The 18,906-nt window shown below is 42.7% G+C and overlaps 1 protein-coding gene across 8 annotated transcripts in view; it reads right to left on the bottom strand.

The window, feature by feature from the left end:
* GNE (glucosamine (UDP-N-acetyl)-2-epimerase/N-acetylmannosamine kinase) overlaps positions 1 to 18,906 on the bottom strand; it is a 48,275-nt gene that overhangs the window by 4,541 nt on the left and 24,828 nt on the right. For 7 of the 8 annotated variants that reach the window (XR_003204629.2, XM_073881343.1, XM_073881348.1 and 4 more), the window contains 8 exons: positions 15,910 to 16,062; positions 13,559 to 13,771; positions 9,720 to 9,807; positions 8,753 to 8,963; positions 5,683 to 5,812; positions 5,117 to 5,338; positions 3,057 to 3,239; positions 346 to 462 (listed from right to left, as the gene is read on the bottom strand). Coding sequence is in view for 7 of the 8 variants with exons in the window: in XM_073881343.1 (XP_073737444.1) it covers positions 346 to 462; positions 3,057 to 3,239; positions 5,117 to 5,338; positions 5,683 to 5,812; positions 8,753 to 8,963; positions 9,720 to 9,807; positions 13,559 to 13,771; positions 15,910 to 16,062 (1,317 nt within the window). In the remaining variant the exon portion in view is untranslated. The remainder of the gene's footprint in view (positions 1 to 345; positions 463 to 3,056; positions 3,240 to 5,116; positions 5,339 to 5,682; positions 5,813 to 8,752; positions 8,964 to 9,719; positions 9,808 to 13,558; positions 13,772 to 15,909; positions 16,063 to 18,906) is intronic. The other variant, XM_073881346.1, reaches the window with a different exon arrangement.

Here is an 18,906-nt window from a genome sequence, read left to right as displayed (position 1 = left end):
TAAAAAAAAAAAAAAGGACAGACTGGAAGGAGATGTTAATAGTTCATCTCTGAATGGTAAAACTTGAAGTGAAACTTTTTCTTACTTTCCTATATTTCTCTAGATTTCCTGTAAGATGAACAAGTAGTTTATCCATAGTTGTAAAACAAAACAAAAAACCTGTTTAATAAAGGCGATGCTGCCAAATACCTTGAATGCCATTCCCTTTCTGTCTCGGAAAGCAGGAGAAACACCTCTGACCACACATTCCAGGGCGCTGATCCCAAGGGAAGCTGGTTATGTGCAGGAGCCCTGGGCAGTCTGAGGGCCCCCCTACGGCAGAGCTGCCCGGAGCCACAAGCTCACCTGTTCTCAAGATGCTCTGGGCCTTCGCGTTGCCAAGTTTCGCAGCTTGGATGAGATGGACCGCACTCACGGCCTCGTCTTTCAGTACTGACATCCCTTCCACCAAGAGCAGGTCCTCTGTGTGAGCAGAGGGGAGAAGCAGCGGGCATTAGCAGGCATTAGTGAGCTGTGGCAGCCCTGCAGGAGGGCCAGGCTGAGAAGTCTGCCTGTGGGCAGCAAGCCCCCAAGTGGGAAGACAGCGTGTTCTTTTCACATTGGCAGAGCTTTTTCTCATTCACAAATGTCCACATACATTGCTCCAGAGGCCACTGCTGCCCTCTTGCTGCCTTGCTTACACATCATCCAGAACTTTCCTAACCAGAAAATCCTCACCTCTGACCAGAGCCTCCCAGCCAGCCCTCTAGTTTCTGACTTCTCACTTCTACATGCAACAGAGACTCGTCTATTTCTCTCCTTCCCTTATCCATCCCAGGTGCACATCACTTGCAGGGCCCCCCATCCTACAGCAGCACCTGTAGCACTGACACGGACCGGGGTTTGGTCACCAGCTCAGCCATGAGCAGCAGCACAACCACATCCAGGGCACATCCCTTCTATACCCTTTTCTTCTCTAGAAAATGGGGGTACCACCACGTACCCTAGCAGGATTATTTGAGGAACTACATGAGATCATGGACGTAAAGAACTTCATCAAATGCTGGCCAAGTCAATGCTCACTAAATAGTAAGTAGTTCTATTACCTGTAGTCCTTGGCTTTTCTGCCCCTCACTCTGCCCGTCATCAACCCGGGTCCACACTCTCCTCATCTGCTATCATACTTGGGCCCTGATGAGAGCAAACCCCAACCACGCAGGCTGCTACCTAGCCCCGGCCCAGGAATCTCCTCACAGCTGCCACCAGTCTCTCCCATGGCCCGCCAGGACTCTTCTCCGCTTCCACCACCTCAAACCTTCTACCCCGCCCCCACTACCATGAGACCTCCAGACTGCTGACCTCTCTGATAAAGGACCCCACGAGGCAGGGGTTCCCTTACTTTCCTGTCCGCGCCTCAAAACACGTCTGTATTTGCACACCTTCACTCCTCCTCTCCCTCTCAGGCCCTCTACCCAGACTTGCATCTCCTCAGGGGCCCTACAGCGGGCGCTCAGCTGCCCCTTCTCGTCTGCATTCTCAACCGACGCTTCCATCCGCACTTTCCACCGGCAGATGCTCAGTCTCCCTGAGACAAAGCACTTCTTCCCTCCTACTCAGAGTAGTGAGGCTTCTGCTCCCGCTATCTGAATGCGCTCTTTCTTAAGACACGCATTTGCCCCCAGGGAGACAAAAACTGTTCTTGAGGCAAAAAAAAAAAAAAAAAGCTTACTCTTTTTATACAAATAGTACATAAACACAAATAGATAAACAGTAGATCTGTGATTGTGAAGTATCATGTGTGGAAGCGATGATTAGGGAAAAAATGTCCAAACAGGCCCCTAAGGGAGGCTAATGATAAAAAAGAAGTTGAAAAACAAAGTTTTCAGGGTTTCAAATGATGTCCTCATGGCCAAAGCCAATGAGCTCTTCTGATTTTCTCTTACTCATAAACAGCACTTGACATTCCCAGTGTGACTCCTTGAGACACTCTCCCTCTGGCTTCTGTGACTTTACCCTTTCCTGGTTTTCCTTTCTGCCCGTTAAATGCTGTTTTGCAGGATTCCACCCCTGACTCTTGCCTCACTCCAAACCTCATTCAGGGGTTTAACTGGCAACTCAGCACTGATGATTCCCAAATCCCCACCCTCTAGCCCAGTACTCTCTCCTGAGCGCCAGACCCCCGTAGCCAGCTGCCGCCTGCACATCTCCAGCCCACGTCCCGCAGGCGGGACCCCCCACCCCCACATCCCTTTCCACCGCAGCCAGCTCCGACGAGAAAACCGAAGTCACCCTAGAACTGTACCGTTCAAAGCTACTCCATTCGACTCCTATTTTTCTCCCAGAAAACAAAAAGTTACTGTTTAGTGAAGAGTCTAAAATTCAGACCTGACCATGTTTTTCCCCCAGAAGTTCTCAATGGCTTCTCCATTAGGTGCTGGTCTTGGCCTACCTCTTGCTACGCTCAACCCTACCCTGCCCTTTATGCACCCACAGGACTGTTTCCCAGGCTTGAAAGCATCCCGGGCTCATCCCAACTTGCCCTGCTAATTCTATTTACCCTCTCTCAACCCCCAGACAGCACCCTAAAACTCCCCTCCCTGCATGAAGAGGGCAGGGAGGGAACTCTGGTGTCATATGCATCTACATCCCCTGGCCATCAGTCTCAAGGCACTTGACACTGTATTATAATGACAGTAAATGACTCCCTCTTGCATTAGACTAGAAACCATCCTTTTATAACATGTCCAGAAATAGCTTGAATTCAAATAGACTCAGAGTTCACAGCTGTAATATGTTAATCCATTTACTCCTTCAGCGAGGGGCTGAGGAAACAACAATCAAATCTTCCCTGCTATCCTGGGGCTCAAGACCCTTGTCCATCCCCACCACTGGGAAGTGTTAATATGGGTCAGGACTAAGGGGATTTTGGAGCTTTGGTATAAGGAAGCCCCGCCTTTCCACCAGGAAGTGAGAAGGGTAAAAGTTCTGGCTTCAGTGTCCAGCTCTTTTTGGAATATCTACTTTGAAATACTTGTCTACCATATAGCTATTTAATTCCTCAGGCGAAAGAAACCAACCATCATGTAGCTTTTTTGCTTCCCTCTGCAAGGCCATTCCAGAGGCGTATGCTTCAATACATCCATGACTTCCACAGGAACAATCAGGCCCATCCAGAGACACAACAAGATGGCCAAGTTCTGCAGCACAGAAGGAGCTTCCGTGGATCAGCTCGTGCTGATGGATGATGCCCCCACCAATTCCTACAGTGAGAGAACAATCACTGAGGTGGCTCTTCAACTGAAACAGGAAGCTGTGATATAGCAACTCCTCGTCTGTTTAGCAAAGCTCTGGAATGTGAGGTTCTTTATGATGCCTTCTTTCCTAAGTAGCTGTAACTTACTAAGTACCGACACTTTACCTTGGAAGCATTTTGGAGGGAAATATTTCAAGCAGATCCCTAACCTTAACCCTAATGTTGCAACCCTGTGTTGCATCTACTTGGCTGTGATTTCAACCACGGCTGTGGGGAACAGATCCACACAGGCTCGGACTCACTGTGTGATGACAGTATACCACCTCAAGCTCACATGGCGTGTCTCCTGAGGCCATCTCCAACACTAAAGTAAGAGCCTCGTCATCCTTGAGAGCACAGGACATCCTCAACCAAGCATGGCAAGAGCCAGCAGATTCCAGTGGACAATTCTGGATGGTCTGCAGACTTCTTGGGAGGTTCTGGTAGATTTCAGCCCCCACTGCCTTCAAGGCAACTTGGATAATGGCTTTCCACCTACTCTGTTTCTACTCTTCTCACACCTTCACTCTTGCTTCTCAGAAACACCTCCGACATAAAATAACCTAAGTCCTCATCCTGGGCTCTGGTGTAGGGGAAACTCAAGGGAAGACCATCTTTCCAAAATATATCATATACCACCCTCTTTCTTAAACAGAGTGTACAAAATACGATGTAGCCTCTTCTTAATGCCACCGTGTCTAAAAATCTGTGACTCAGGGATTATGAGTATCAATGACTCTTGTTTTGTGGTGTTTAGGAGTCATTAAGGAGGAAAGCCTGAGAAGGCTCTGCTTTTTAGACTTACCCTGCCATCAGTTACTTCCTGTGGCACCTACTCTTCAACTCTACCCCTCTAATTTGCAAACTATCCGCTCTGACAGGAAATCTAGGAAATGATCTCCAAGCTTGCTAAAACTGTGTCTGAGACTAAGAGAAGAAGGGCCTGAGCTTCCAGAGGAGGTAGCGTCATGTAGAGTTTAAGAGCACACAAGTTTTGAGGTTAGACCTATCTGGGATCAAACGGTGGCTCAACCACCTACTAGCGGAGTCTGTTTCCTCATTCCAAAAACAAACTAGGACATCAGCAAAAATGGCAGAGTAGGCAACTCCAAAAGTCCACCCCTTCACTAAAGCAATGAATAAACGGGCAAAAACTGTCAGAACCAATTTTTTTGGAGCTCTGGAAACTAACAAGTTTGTAACATCCCGGGGAATGCTTAATCAAAAAAAAAAAAAAAAAAAAACCAGCTGAATTTTAATGAGAGCTTTCTGGCATTTTCTGGTCCCACCACCCCCTCCCCGCTTGGTGGCCTTGAACCAGCCCACATTCTCAGCAAAGATGGCAGTACTGGAGGGAGCAAGCCTATTTTCAAAAAACTGTGGTGGTTTGTTTTGACCTACCTGGCAGCTCCCACCTCAAAGAGCTTGTTATGCCACCTACCTCAGAACTTGAGGGGGCTACCCAGGGGGTGTTTGTCAAAGACATTTAAAGGAAAAATATATTTATTAGTCTCCACTGTCCAGGACAACAGCTGATAGTTGGGGCAAATATTATACTAATCAAAAAGACTGGGAGAAGCTGGGAATGAGTAGCTTTGGGGAGTAAAGGCTTTGAATAGCTCTGACAAGTTCCTGGGAGTCAGAGGTCCACATGCATGCCCAGGGCAGGGCACATGCTCAGGAAAGCCTAGGAAGGCCCTATGCACTCACATGGGCCTCACCTTCTGGCTCTACTCAAGCAGGAAGTGAAGACTAAAGCAGACTTACAAGCTGCCTGGCTGATGCTGAGGGCATGCCCCGACACACATTCTAGCTCCCGGAGCCACCTTCCCTTACTTCTCTCACCTGTGCCTGTGATAAGTGTCACAAAGTTTTCCAGGCCCTTTCCTTGGCCAAATTTCCTTTCCGCCAGGGCAGCACAATTGCCATCATTGTCCACCCACACGGGGAGATGCAAGGTGTCAGAGAGGGGGGTCCTGAGGTCCACGGAGTTCCATTCTTGAATCAGTTTGGTTGAGTGCAGCACAATTCCTTCCCGAGGATTTACACGGCCACCCGTAGAAATACCTGAGCTCCACCACACACATAAGGAAAATAATGCTCATAAGCCATCTTAGAAAAGTGTGCCAACTTCCTGGGTTTCAAACACAAATTAATTCACCCAAGATCTCCTAAGACAAATATTACCAAAGACTGCAAGGAAATGTCAGGCAATTCTGAGCTAAATCTGTAGCTCCCCACCAATGATAATGATTACTGGTGTTCCAGAAAGTCCCCATGCTTGGGGTCCACAGACAGGACCTGGAGCCACATACACAGGGCAGTGACCTGATGGTCAGTCATGCATCAGAACTCAGTAAACTCTGTATATCAAAATGAACATTTCTTGAATATGCAATTCACAATCTCACCTACTCCCAAAATTCTGCAGTTCAGTTTTACAGCTTCTGCTGCAGCTTCTACACACATCTGTAGGATTAAATTAATCCTCTCTTCATAGGTTTTAGGAATGAACTGAGTATACTTCTTAACAATTTCACCCTAAAAGAGAAAAAAAACAAACCCTATCTCATTGATGGTACCTAAGGAGCATCCTGTGAATCTTCAGACCTTTTTCATGCTAAATCAGACTTTGCCAAAGGACAGAGAGTCCTGTAGATTTAGATGAGTGCTCGGGAGGGAGCCACTCTGGTACAGGCCAGCCCTAAGATACGCCCAAGCCGTCTCCTGGGAAGCCGTCCTGAAGCAGTGACACCTCCACAGCAAACCACGGGCCCTCTTCCAGCACCAAGTGAATGCTGGCTAATCTCAATCTTCATGAGAAGGTCATAGTTTATTCTTTCAGGCTGACAAAATTTCCTTGCTTAAAAACTAAGGCAACTAAATAAATATCCTAAGGAGGTGAACCTTTAATCACCTCCTGTAACGGAAGCCAATAATAGCACGGTTCCATGATATTTAAATTACCACGCTTTGTGGGCAACCCTCTCGGGTCCCCTTCCTCTTCGGGAGCTTTGTACTATCACATTGCTATCGCTCAATAAACTTTGCTGCCCCCTGAAAAAAATAAATTACTGCGCTTTATGATATGTTTTAATACTAGTCAAAGAGAGTCTCTCCTAAATTTTTTAAAAATTTTCTTTGCTCTTCTCATTTGTGCATTATTTTGAGTAAATTTCAGAACAGTGTTGTTAAACTTTTAAAAAATTCCATTAAAGGGCGCCTGGGTGGCTCAGATAGTAAAGCGTCTGCCTTCGGCTCAGGTCATGATCCCAGGATCCTGGGATCGAGTCCCACATCAGGCTCCCTGCTCGTTGGGAACCTGCTTCTCCCTCTGCCTCTATCTCTCTGTCTCTCATGAATAAATAAATAAAATCTTTAAAAAAAAAATTCCATTAAAATGTGGACTAGAATTATGTTAAACTTATAATTCCATCTGGAAAGTGCTGACATTTTAACAATATTCAGCACTCCCATCCAGGACATTTTTCAAGCCTTTATCTTATATGCTAAAGTTTTATAGTTTTCTTTATATAGGTTACACAGTTTTTTGGTTTAGATGATTCTTACAATTTTTCTGGTTGTTGTTCTGAATAGGTTCTTTTTCCATTCTTTTGTTACTAACGGATTTTATCCATTTACAAGGGTTAGAGCTGTCACTAATGCCTGTCATTAAAAATAAACCTAGCGGCACCTGCGTGGCTCAGTTGGTTAAAGGTCCAACTCTTGATCTCGGCTCGGGTCTTACTCTCACAGTCGTTGAGTTTGAGCTCCACACTGGGGCTCCATGCTGGGTTTGGAGCCTACTTAAACTAAACAAACAAACAAACAAAGCAAACCTAAAGTTGTGCTTCTCAGACGTTCACTGTACAGCAGAATCACCTGGGCTTTGAATAAATATTGATGCCGCCCAGAAATTCAATTTAGTTTTGGGGTGGGAGCCAGGTATCTATATATTTTTAAAAGCTTCCAGGTAATGCTAATGTGCAGTCAGGCTAACAAACATTCATTTACAGGAAAACTCAAAAATCTTTGCCTAAAATTTCATGTAAGTAGGAAGTCACTGATATTTATATATTTATCCTAACATCTAACCATTTTACTCAGGTGTCTTATTAATTCTACAAGCTTATTCATTCATATTGTCTACAATATTTTTTGTTTTACTCTGTGCACAATCTCCACTTGTGCTGTTTGTTCCTTGCTTTTCTTCCCTTCCTAACTTCCAGAATTATGTGCAATGTTGCAGAAAACATCTTTCTTTTCTTCTTGATTTTAACAGGAATGTTTCTAGAATTTAACCACTACAAAGGGTTCTGGCTAGTGATACAGAAAGACCATCTTTAGGTTAAGAAAATCTCTTAATGCTTTTTTTCTTTTTAAAGATTTTATTTATTTATTTGAGAGAGAGAGAATGAGAGAGAGAGAGCATGAGAGGGAAGAGGGTCAGAGGGAGAAGCAGACTCCCTGCTGAGCAGGGAGCCCGATGTGGGACTCAATCCCAGGACTCCAGAATCATGACCTGAGCCGAAGGCAGTCACTTAACCAACTGAGCCACCCTGGCACCCGTCTTAATGCTTTTTAAAGAGTATTTACAAAGGAGACCATTGGCTTCTTTTGAGAAAATTATGTTTTGTTTTGCTTTGTTTTATTTGACCTAAACAACTTTATTTTTTAAATCCTTGCCATTTCTCATGGACTCCTAAAATTTTATATACTACATTTCAAACAAAGGTTTTTCTGGTACGGGGGGGGCGCCTGGGTGGCTCAGTTGTTAAGCGTCTGCCTTTGGCTCAGGTCACGATCCCAGGGTCTTGGGATCAAGCCCCGCATCGGGCTCCCTGCTCAGCAGAGAGCCTGCTTCTCCCTCTCCCACTCCCCCTGCTTATGTTCCCTCTCTTGCTGTGTCTCTGTCAAATAAATAAATAAATAAAATCTTAAAAAAAAAAAAAAGGTTTTTCTGGTAGGTTTATTCTTAAGTCATCAGAGATCATTTTAACATGAAACAATTTATGTTTTTACGAAGGCTCTCAGTTTCTGTCAACACTGTGTTGGTGTCTTGGTTAAGGGATTGAAGGTATGCTGTACTCAACTAAAATCATGTTCTATCTAGAGAAGATGCAATTCCCTTCACCATTTGCTGATACCCTCCTCTGGGTAGGGACAGTAATCAGCATGCTCCATGCTTTACCAAGTATAGAATTCCAGGTCTCCTGGATGGCAAGAGCCCTCTCTGGTGTGTAAGGGGTCTTCCACTGTCAACTCAAGTCTACTAACTTGGATTCCCAGAGAATTTTACTTCTTTGAAATGTTAATGCTTAGTAAAACAGGCAAACACTGTAATGGATCCAAAAGTCAATACTGTAGGCAAATGATTACAAGCTCTAATGTATGTTTCTAGTCCTACCTTCCAACCATACTTAAAAAAAAAAATCTATTATTTATATGAGATATGAAGTTAAGACTTAGGAATTATTTTACCTTCATGCTGACTATTGCAACTCGGAGGTTTGTCCCACCGAGATCAACAGCCAAGGCACTTAGAGTTTCAAGAATATGGTCAATATCTTGAGAGATATTCTCCTTCACAGGAGGAAAGCAGAATTTCTTTTGTAATGGCTCCTGAAGATCAATAGATTTAAGAAACTTCAAAATCCTCGGAACAGCATTTCCATCCCCATAGATCTTTGAACTGCAATATCAAAAAACTCAAATTAAATGCTTCCCTCATACATGTTAAATGATATGTAGGACATGGTAAAATAGGAACCGAGACTTCAGGTAATAAAGTTGTGCTTCTTCATTTTAAAATAACAACATCTGATATCTCCAGCAACACAGTTAAGTACATGCACATTACTAACGGAAGGTCTAATTCTACTGCTGATTGAAATACAGCTATTTTCAGCCTCAGATACCATTAGCAAATGCCTCTATCATCAAAGACAAATTATCTTTGTTAAGCCAATTTCAGAATATAGCATAGTTTGGGAAAACAAATGTATGTACTTGTTGCTTTTTTAATCTTTACATTCATGGGGAAAAATAGTTATTTTCAGAACTCAAACATTTCAAACATTCAAATATAGGAAAATATCATTAATTTGAAATAGGAGAACAGTCTAAATTACAATGCTGAACTAGACTATTTTTAAAGAAAATCAGTTATTTTCTAATATTTACAAAAAGTCAAAGTAGGCTAAAGATGTATTTCCTGACAGAAGTGCTATATTAATTAACTGAGACAAATAAAAGAAGTTATCCTCCATTTGAACCCCTGGTAGAATAACAAGGGGTTATATTAGCAAGTCCTGTCTCACTAGCAGCTAGGGGACCCCTAGGGATGTAGAATGAAAACTGTTAAAATGACTGAAGAATGGTCACAGCTTAAAAATGGTACCCGAGGCAGCTCCCCTTTGAAATCACTAAAAAGGGTATATATACTCACCAAGGGTATTGTTTACCAAACTGAAGGTGCAATGCTTGCAGTATTTTGTCTTGGGTATCAGCATCCCGGACATGAAGGACATTCTCCCCTAGGTGAACCCAGTGACACATTACATTGATTTGGAGGTGGAAATGTCCAAAGAATAAAGAAATTAGCAATGTGCTGTGTTGTGCTCAAAATTAACCCTGAAACCCAGAGGACTTCAAATGAGTCTTCTATTAGAGCAGCATCAACTTCTCTCCTTTATACCTTTTAAAGCACTCTCAGCAAGATTTCCATGTATCAAATACTTAAGAACACTAGGGTCCTTTATTCCCAAAGAGAATCAATCAAGTTCTTGTTGGGGCGCCTGGGTGGCTCAGTTGTTAAGTGTCTGCCTTCGGCTCAGATCATGATCCCAGGCTCCTGGGATGGAGCCAGCATCAGGCTCCCTGCTCCGTGAGAAGCCTGCTCCTCCCTCTCCCACTCCCCCTGCTTGTGTTCCCTTCTCTTGCTGTCAAATAAATAAATAAATACTCTTTTTTAACAGAATTTAAAGATTTTATTTATTTATTTATTTGAGAGAGAGAGAGAAAGCATGAGAGGGGGGAGGGTCAGAGGGAGAAGCAGACTCCCCGCTGAGCAGGGAGCCCGATGCGGGACTCGATCCCAGGACTCCGGGATCATGACCCGAGCTGAAGGCAGTCGCCCAACCAACTGAGCCACCCAGGCGCCCAATAAATAAATAATCTTAAAAAAAAAAAAAAATCAAGTTCTTGTTGATTTACTGAAATAAATGACATGCATGAATCTAGCACCTGCGAACCCTCCCCTGCTCCCCAGCTGTCTAGTGTGTCCGTTCTTTCCATTATCTACTCAGCCGGCTGTTCATCAGCTGCTCAAGTGAGGTTGGTCAGTCAGTCAATAAGCCTGTCAGCTGTTCAGTCACTTTGTCTCCATGTATTTTCTGACCAATGCGATGAAGTCAATACAGTGAAAATGGCCACATTTTTCAATAGCGCTGGCTAAGAAGAGAAGAGCAGAAGAGCGGTAGCTAGAGAGAGGTGTGGGGTCATTATTTCTAAGATGTGAGAGGCCGAGGCATGTTTCAATGATGAGGAGGCTGAAGATTCATGGCAGAAAAAGGATGCCCCTGAGGTCCCGGAGAAGGTAGGAAGGGTGGGGATCTAGAACGTGGGTAGAAGGCTGAGAGGTGGGCAGGACAGAGAGATGCCACAGCCTCCAAAGTAAACAGGTAAGAAGGAAAGGATGGATGGGCAGGTGTTTATCTAAGTGTGCTGACGGAATATACAAGACCGCCTTTGACAACAGAAGACCCGTTCCAAATCCAGCGTTCAATTGTCTTTTCGAATCGTCCTTAAACTCTCGGCAGCGTTCAGCACTGTCTATTCAAAACACTTTCTTTCCTGGGCTTTAATGCTATCACCCTCCTGGGTTTCCTCTGACCCCACTGGCAGTTTCTTTTCAGTCTTTCCTTGCCGGCCCCTTCCTCCTGACCAGAACTCTAAATGCTGAAGGGCTCCAACGGTTGGTCCTAGGCTCCATTCTCTTCCCTATTTACATGTCACCCCTGGGCAATCTCATGTAGTCCCTTCATTTTAAATGACATCTCTGGCAGAGTGCACCATTATCCTCCATAGCCCTTCTCTGTACTAGTATCAGAATTTTTAGCTGGGTATCCGATAATCCAGCTAAAGACTACATTCTTCAGCTTCCCCTACAGCTAGATGTGACCCTGTGACTATATTCTGATAGGATATGTGAAGAAATATTTGCAACTTTTGAGGGGGCTGTGCTTTTAAAAGGAGGGATACCTTTCCTCTCTTCCTTCCCAATGGCTAAAATGTGGACTTGACAGCAAGAGGTGGAGCATCTATCAAGAAGACAGACAGAGGCTAATTCTCTGATGACCATGGAGCTATACCAATGAGAAACAAAGAAAATCTAACTTACTTAGGCACTATTATTTTGGGTCTCTCTGTTACAGCAAATGAACTGATATCTTAACTAAACACCATCCACATACCACCAATCGCTCTCAAATTTCTATCTCCAACTCTGACTCTCCTAGAACTATCTAGCTGCTTGCTTGCCATGTCCACTTTGAAATCTAACAGGCACCTCAAATTTAACACGGCCATTAGAGAACTCTTAATTCCACCCCTCCCAAATGTTTTCCTCCTGCAGCTTCCCCCATGTCAGGAAAGAGTACCCCCATTGCTCCAACCAAAAATCTAAAAGTTTCTTCCTTTCACTGCTCACATCCAAGCAGCAGCAAGTACTCTAACAAACCCCCAATCTAACCTTTGTCCATCTCTGTTATTACCAGGTACTCTAAGCCAGTACCATCTCTCATAGGACCTGAAATAACCTCTTAATTGGTCTCCCTGCTTCCACTCCTGTCCCACCACATTCCACTCTCCATAAAGCAGCAGAGTGGTCTTTCCAAAATCCAAGTCACATGGTGTCCTCCTCCCATAAAAATGGCTTGCCATGATACTTAGAAAAAAATCCCAGATTATTTACCCTGGCTTACAAAGGTCTGCCTCCTTCTCTTACATCATCTTGTATCACTCTCCCTCTTGCCCACTACCTTACAGCTACACTGGCTCTTCTGTTTCTCAGATACGTCAGGCTTGTTCCCAGCTTAGGGTCTTCGCGCTGGCTGTTCCCTCTGCTTCTCCCTGATTCTCACATAGCAGATTCACTGTCACTCAGGTCTCGGCTGAAGTGTCATCTGCTCAGTGAGGCCTTCCCTTATGCCATCTAATGTATCCCATCATATTACCTTGTGTTACAGCCTGCACAGCACACAGAACATCTGATACTTTTCTTTTTCTTCTTTTTTTTTGGTCTATCATCCATCTCCCCTCCCACTAGAATAAAGCTACATGAGAGCTCAGCCCTGGTTAGTATAGTTTACTGCCAAATCCCAGTGCCTACACATAGTAGGTGCTTATTAAATATTTTCTTAATGAATGAAGTTGAGAGAATTTCAATTCAATGGTTTGTATTTTCTCTGTGAAGTGGGGAACAAAGTAATATGTTGGGAATGAAAGAGAAGGAAGACCTAAAGGTAACAGAAAATTAGGGTAGCAATTATGAACACAGAAAGAGCAGAGCTGGAACTAACCTCTTTGATTCTATTCCAGTTCTTTGTCCACAAAGTATATACATTTTTCCATTAGCTACAGAAATGTATTTGTATGGATACTATTAGAACTTGGACTAATATTAATAACAAGATCTAGCTCAGCTAGTGAATTCATTAATAATAATCCTTCTTATACTTTAGTTATTAAGGGGGCATCTTATTTAGAATTTCCATGCTCTAAAGTACTAAAGGCACTCTACTGTACCCACAAATGGAAGACGAGCATTCATATGCTTATAACACAATCATTCTATCTTAAACACAGCCATCAAAGACCATAATCAGCTAAGAAAATCTTAGCTCTGACATTTACAAAGACAATAAAAATATTAAGTAGAGCCCTAAGAAAAACAAAAATCACTCTGCTATTTACAGATTTTAGGCGACAACTGGTCATTAACTTCCTTCTCTCACTCGTTCATAAAAATGCATTACAGCACCAATCATGCAAACCTTGTAATAATTCAAATACAGGATGAAAAAAAGGTCACAGATGTATAAGGGGGAGCCCATGTTTCATGCCTCTCCCCTCATACTCTCCTAGGTACTGGCCACCAGGGGAGGCAAAGCTGCCAATCTGACTGGTCAGGCAGCAGGACAGCGGCCACAATGGCTCACCAGTGGGCAGGAGCCACTGATTCCACACAGATTTCTAGTCAAGTGAGACACAAACTGAGGTAAATACCTGTTTCTCTTCCAATCTGACGTGTTCCTAGATTGATCACAGGTGTTCCAAAAGCTCCAACCTCTCGTACTCCACAGCTGCTGTTCCCAATCATACAACCAGCGTGGGCAACCAACTGTATGAACTGGTCAAATGGGACATGTTTAACTGCACGGAAATTGGGATGATGCTCAATGCCCTTCTTCCGCATCACTCGAACCATTTCTTTGCTCCCTGTGAAAATGAAAAGAACCACCTGTTAAATGGCTTATGAGATAAATGGTTTATGAGATAAACCATTTCCACTGGCAAGTAAAGCCCCACCTAAAGAAATCACCCTATAAAAATTCACGATGGTTATTAGGGAGACAGTAATTTTAATTACTGATCTTTTCAGGAATGATGACTATCTAAAATGTCTGGTCAGCTCTCTGCTTCAACTCATCTAGGAACTTTAAACAGCAGTATTTGGGACGTTTCAAACAGCATTCAGCAAAGGAAATACCTTTTATTGATGCCCCAATAAAAGCTCTACCTTAAACAGCAATTAAGAGGTTCAAGACAGGCCAGCACTCTCTCTCTTAAGCTGGGAGTTCCTAAACTGAAAGGTCTCAGGCTCCACACACCAAGCTGATCAGAGAGCCTCTGCCTCAGCTATGCTCATATTTATCCTAACAACAGCTCAACTGGATAGCACTCCCACTTACATGGACAAAGCTCCAAGAAAATACATGTAGATTCTGATACTGTAGCTGACATTTTATTTCAAATGCCTGATTTTTTTAAATGTTAAACATGTATGGGGGAGGCAATATTTAATGCCTCTCAGCTTGCCTCTTTACTCACCCTTTCCTAGCTACCATCTAGAAGGATACAAGGTTGCTACCGAGATTGGTTAGACAAGACAGGGACCAGAGACCACACCATGTTACCACACTGTGTTCACCAGTGGGCAGGAGCTACTGACTTAAGAGAAGCTGGACATGCGTGTGTTTTCTCTCTTTTTAACATTCTCTATGTGGTGAGGTAAGTAACAGACTCAGGGTGTAACTCTTTACAGCAGGCCTGACCACCTCTCTCTATGCCCAGTCCTGCCAGAGCATGCCGGTCACTGACTATAATTACTGCAGTATTTGGTACACCAGAAGATGGTACTACTCCAAGATTCAGATCTGGGCTCAGTGAAGGCTTTCTCTGGTTTAGGCTTAAACACTACGTCTGTTCTCCTACATTGGGGAATTGGGCCCTATACTACATAATGATAAAGAGATGCCACGATTATTTCCCTATTGTTCCTTATGTATATTTTATCAAAAACCCTGTGAGGAGGAGAAGTGAGTAGCAGACATGATTTAGGTATTCCTGGGACCCTTTATTTTCCTAGGGGAAAAATATCTCTAATTCTAAAGTGTATACAATCAGGAAAGTATATAACAAACAGTATCGCTGACAATGAATACTGAATGAGAGACATATAATTACATTACCAAATGTTTAGAAAATTGAAAGGATTAGAAGAATCAATATAAAGGTTTTTGAGATACTGGTACATTACCTGGATGAAACCTGGGTTGGGGGTTCTTAATTTCTTTTTTTCCAACTAACATCCTACAGTGTTTCCCCTAACAGAAAAGATCATTCAAGAGACACTAAGAGAGGGATACTTTCAGAGTAAGATGGTGACATCTTGGTATTGCAGGGAAGGGTCCTGCCTCCTTCATCAAAAAATGCCTAAAAGCTCAGCAATGAGTGGTATCAGCTAAACCAGTAATTGAAAATTCTGCAGTGTCAGGTCCTGCTCTGCATTTCTCATTTATATCTCATCTTCCCATTAACCTGCTTAAGGTCTCACCAGCACCAAAGCCTACAGTACCTTTCACCAGTAGGTGGTCAACCAGGTCAGGCTTCAGGATGAACCGGCTGGGGACTCCAGATCTCAACTGCCTATGCTCAAAACTAAGGTATAGCTAATATAAATAAGTAAGAGAACAAGAAATAACGGTGGCTATTTTACTGCACTCACTAGGATCATTACTTTTCTAGAGACACCCTTCAACCTTCCAAGGTTAATGTCTTTTAGCTGCTGCATTTTCTCATTGGTAGAAACTGGAGGGAAGAGACTAAATTTGGAACTACAGTGGAGACTGGAGAAATTTTTTGTAGTATTTCTTTCCTTTTCAGTTTCTACTAAACTCGGCAAAAACATCACGAACTTCCATCTACTACAAATTTGGTGATCCCCTGACAATTGGAATGCATTTCAGACTACAATGGCTTCAATGATAAAAGCAAGACAGGAGGGGCAGTCAAAAGAAGACATAATAGAAACAGCAAATCGGAAAAGTAGGTGGCATAACTTCATTTTCAATTACCTGCATCAATGTTTGGAAACAGAACTAGGGTCCGCTTGTTAAATGAGATAAGCGCATCCAATGTTAATTCAAACATTTTTATGGAATGCTTAATGTCAGTGGTCACAGGGTGCTGTAGTGCAACAATGTAATCTTTAGATTTTACATCATCACCTGTTTAAAGAAAAATCAAACCACACTGCTTCATTAGTTAAGAATCTTAAAGAGGAAGAAGCAAATTCTAAAAAGCAAGACCCAAAGTCTGTGCTTAAAAATTCTAAGGAAAAAACAGTTTGCCACATTCCAGGCAGAGTATCTGAATACAGGATCAAACAGTAAGAACTCACAGGAACAAGTCCAGGAACCTAGCAAAGTTAACATTTGACAAAGGCGCTTGCTACCACAAACAAAAATATATAACTTTCAACAGTAGTCACAAGAATCTGGTGCTTTAAAATTCAAAATACTGCAAAGCATTAGAAAAATGTAAATCTTCCCGATTTCTAACCAGTGTTTCTAATGAATTATCAACAATATTAATGAACTGATGAAGCTCAAGATTACTTTAATGCATAGCTAACATAAATAAGAGACCAAAAAGTAGCAGTAATGGCTATTTCCCCGTAGTGCGTAGGGCCATTACCTTCCTAGAGACACCCTCCCACCTTCTACGGTTTATGTCTCTTGGCTACTGCATTTTCTCATTGGTGGGAACTGGAAGGAAGAGACTAAACACGCAACCTCTTGCTCCTCAATGTGCAACTTCTGACATCACTCTGCTTTGTCTCACTCAGCCCTTCTACACAACCCTTTCCATTAAGGTATCATCATTTTGTTTCATGTTGTAAAGTTCTCTATTTACTGTGGCATTTCTTTATTAGGAATTTAACAAGTCTTTTTAACCTTTTTTTTTTTTTTTAGAGAAGGAAGGGGAGGGGCAGAAGGAGAACGAGAAGAGAATCTTAAGCAGACTCCATGCCCAGCACAGAGCCAGACGCAGGGCCCAACCTCATGACCCTGAAATCAAGAGTCAGAAGCTTAACTAACAGGGCCACCCAGGTGCCCCAAATCTTTTTAACTTTGCTACTATTTTTACTATGACTGTTATTAATTCATGTTCTGATGACGAAGTTGCAGGTGGAGAAGCAGTTACAGGTTTTGCACAAAACATACTGGCAGGGGTGGGTGGCTTAGACTCATTGCCTTCCTATTTTGTCATCCTTCTTTTCATAAAAAAACTGCTGAAATGGTTCCAAATAGAACCTTAAGCCCCACAAGTACAATCTTGCCACATTTTGCTTTATAAGGGTTATTTGCTATTCGTTACATTTTTTCAGAAATACTAAGTTTTTCAGAATCCATCTAGAGCAAACAGTATAATCAGAATGCAAGAGTGTACACTTAGAAACATGCAAAAGGGAGGGGTGCCGGGGTGGCTCAGTCGGTTAAGCATCTGCCTTCGGCTCAGGTCATGATCCCAGGGTCCTGGGATCGAGTCCCACACTGGGCTCTCTGCTCAGTGGTCCTCTGGCCCTCCCCTGGCTCATCTCTCTCTCAAATAAATAAAATCTAAAAAAAAAAAGCATACAAAAAGGAGAGCCTGAAAAGACAGAATTTATTCCATTGGCATTATCTAGACAGGCTCCTTGATAACTAATATCTGTCCAACGGTAAGAAATACATAGATTGGATTAACTCATTAGTAGGAAAGCCCTATTCCTTTCCTGTTCTAATGTGATCTAAATTAAAAATATACACAATCACAGGGCACCTGGGTGGCTCAATCAGTTGAGCTCTTGGTTTTGTCTCTGGGTCATGATCTCATGGGTTTGGGGATCGAGACCCATGGTGGGCTCTGCACCCAGCAGGGAGTCTGCTTGAAGATTCTCTCCCTCTGCCCCTCCCCCCACTTGCTAGAAATATACATACAATCACTAAATCAATTTTTTTTAAGTAGGCTCCACACCCAGTGTGGAGCCCAACACAGGGCTTGAACTCCTGACCCTGAGATCAAGACCTAAGCTGCGATCAAGAGTCAGGGGCTTAACCGACCGAGCCACCCAGGTGCCCCACATTAAATCAATTTTCTATTCATTAATTTCATTATACTATAGATCTACCTCTTAAAAAAGCAGAGTCCCAAATGTCTAAGATTGGTCTTGATTTGCCCTTTAGATAGTACACTCACTATAAATTAAGCAATTGACATTCTGTTTATAAAACTTTCCTTTGCCTCTTATTCAAAAAAGATAATTTCCAGGAAGCTAGATCATTGATCAGTGAAGATTTCAGAACTTAAGGCTATTTACAGAGATAATCTTAACGGTACAACTATGACTTTTGCTTTAATGATAATCACCACAATCCCTTATGTTAATAAGTACTTACAGCTTACTGCTTTCAACATTATCTGAGTATTCCAACAATCTCATATGAAAGACATTAAAATTAAAAATAGTTTTTTCAGGGGCACCTGGGTGGCACAGTCAGTTAAGTATCCAACTCTTGGTTTCAGCTCAGGTCGTGCTCTCAGGGTCATGGGATCAAGCCCTAAGTCGTGCTCTGTGCTCAGCATGGAGTCGACTTGGGATTCTCTGTCTCCCTCTACCCTTTGCCCCTCTCCCACCACCAACCCCTCTCTCTGTCAAATAAATAAGTCTTTAAAAAAAAAGTTTTTTCATTCCCCAAAAAACAAAATACAGGAAACCAAAAACCAAAACACCCACAACTCTACTAACCAGAAATAAACATTATGAATGATTTGGTATACATACTTCCTAAAATTTCCATTATGTTATAGTTTTAATTAAAATGGCATCCTATTATACATATAATTTTGTAGCCTGTTTTTCCTCCTTGTTGTTATTATCAGGATCTGTCCTTGTAACTATTTACCCACAGCATATTTAATGGATTAAAAGCATTCCATTCTATAAATTATAGCACAGATTTTTTTTTAAGATTTTATTTATTTAGTCGACAGAGAGATATAGTGAAAGCAGGAACACAAGCAGAGGG

The sequence above is a fragment of the Callorhinus ursinus genome, unplaced genomic scaffold (genome assembly GCF_003265705.2).
Source record: "Callorhinus ursinus isolate GAN/ISIS: 27379988/994484 unplaced genomic scaffold, GSC_fseal_2.0 scaffold42, whole genome shotgun sequence".
Classification (NCBI taxonomy): Eukaryota; Metazoa; Chordata; class Mammalia; order Carnivora; family Otariidae; genus Callorhinus; species Callorhinus ursinus.
This window is presented reverse-complemented; position numbering and strand designations above follow the sequence as displayed.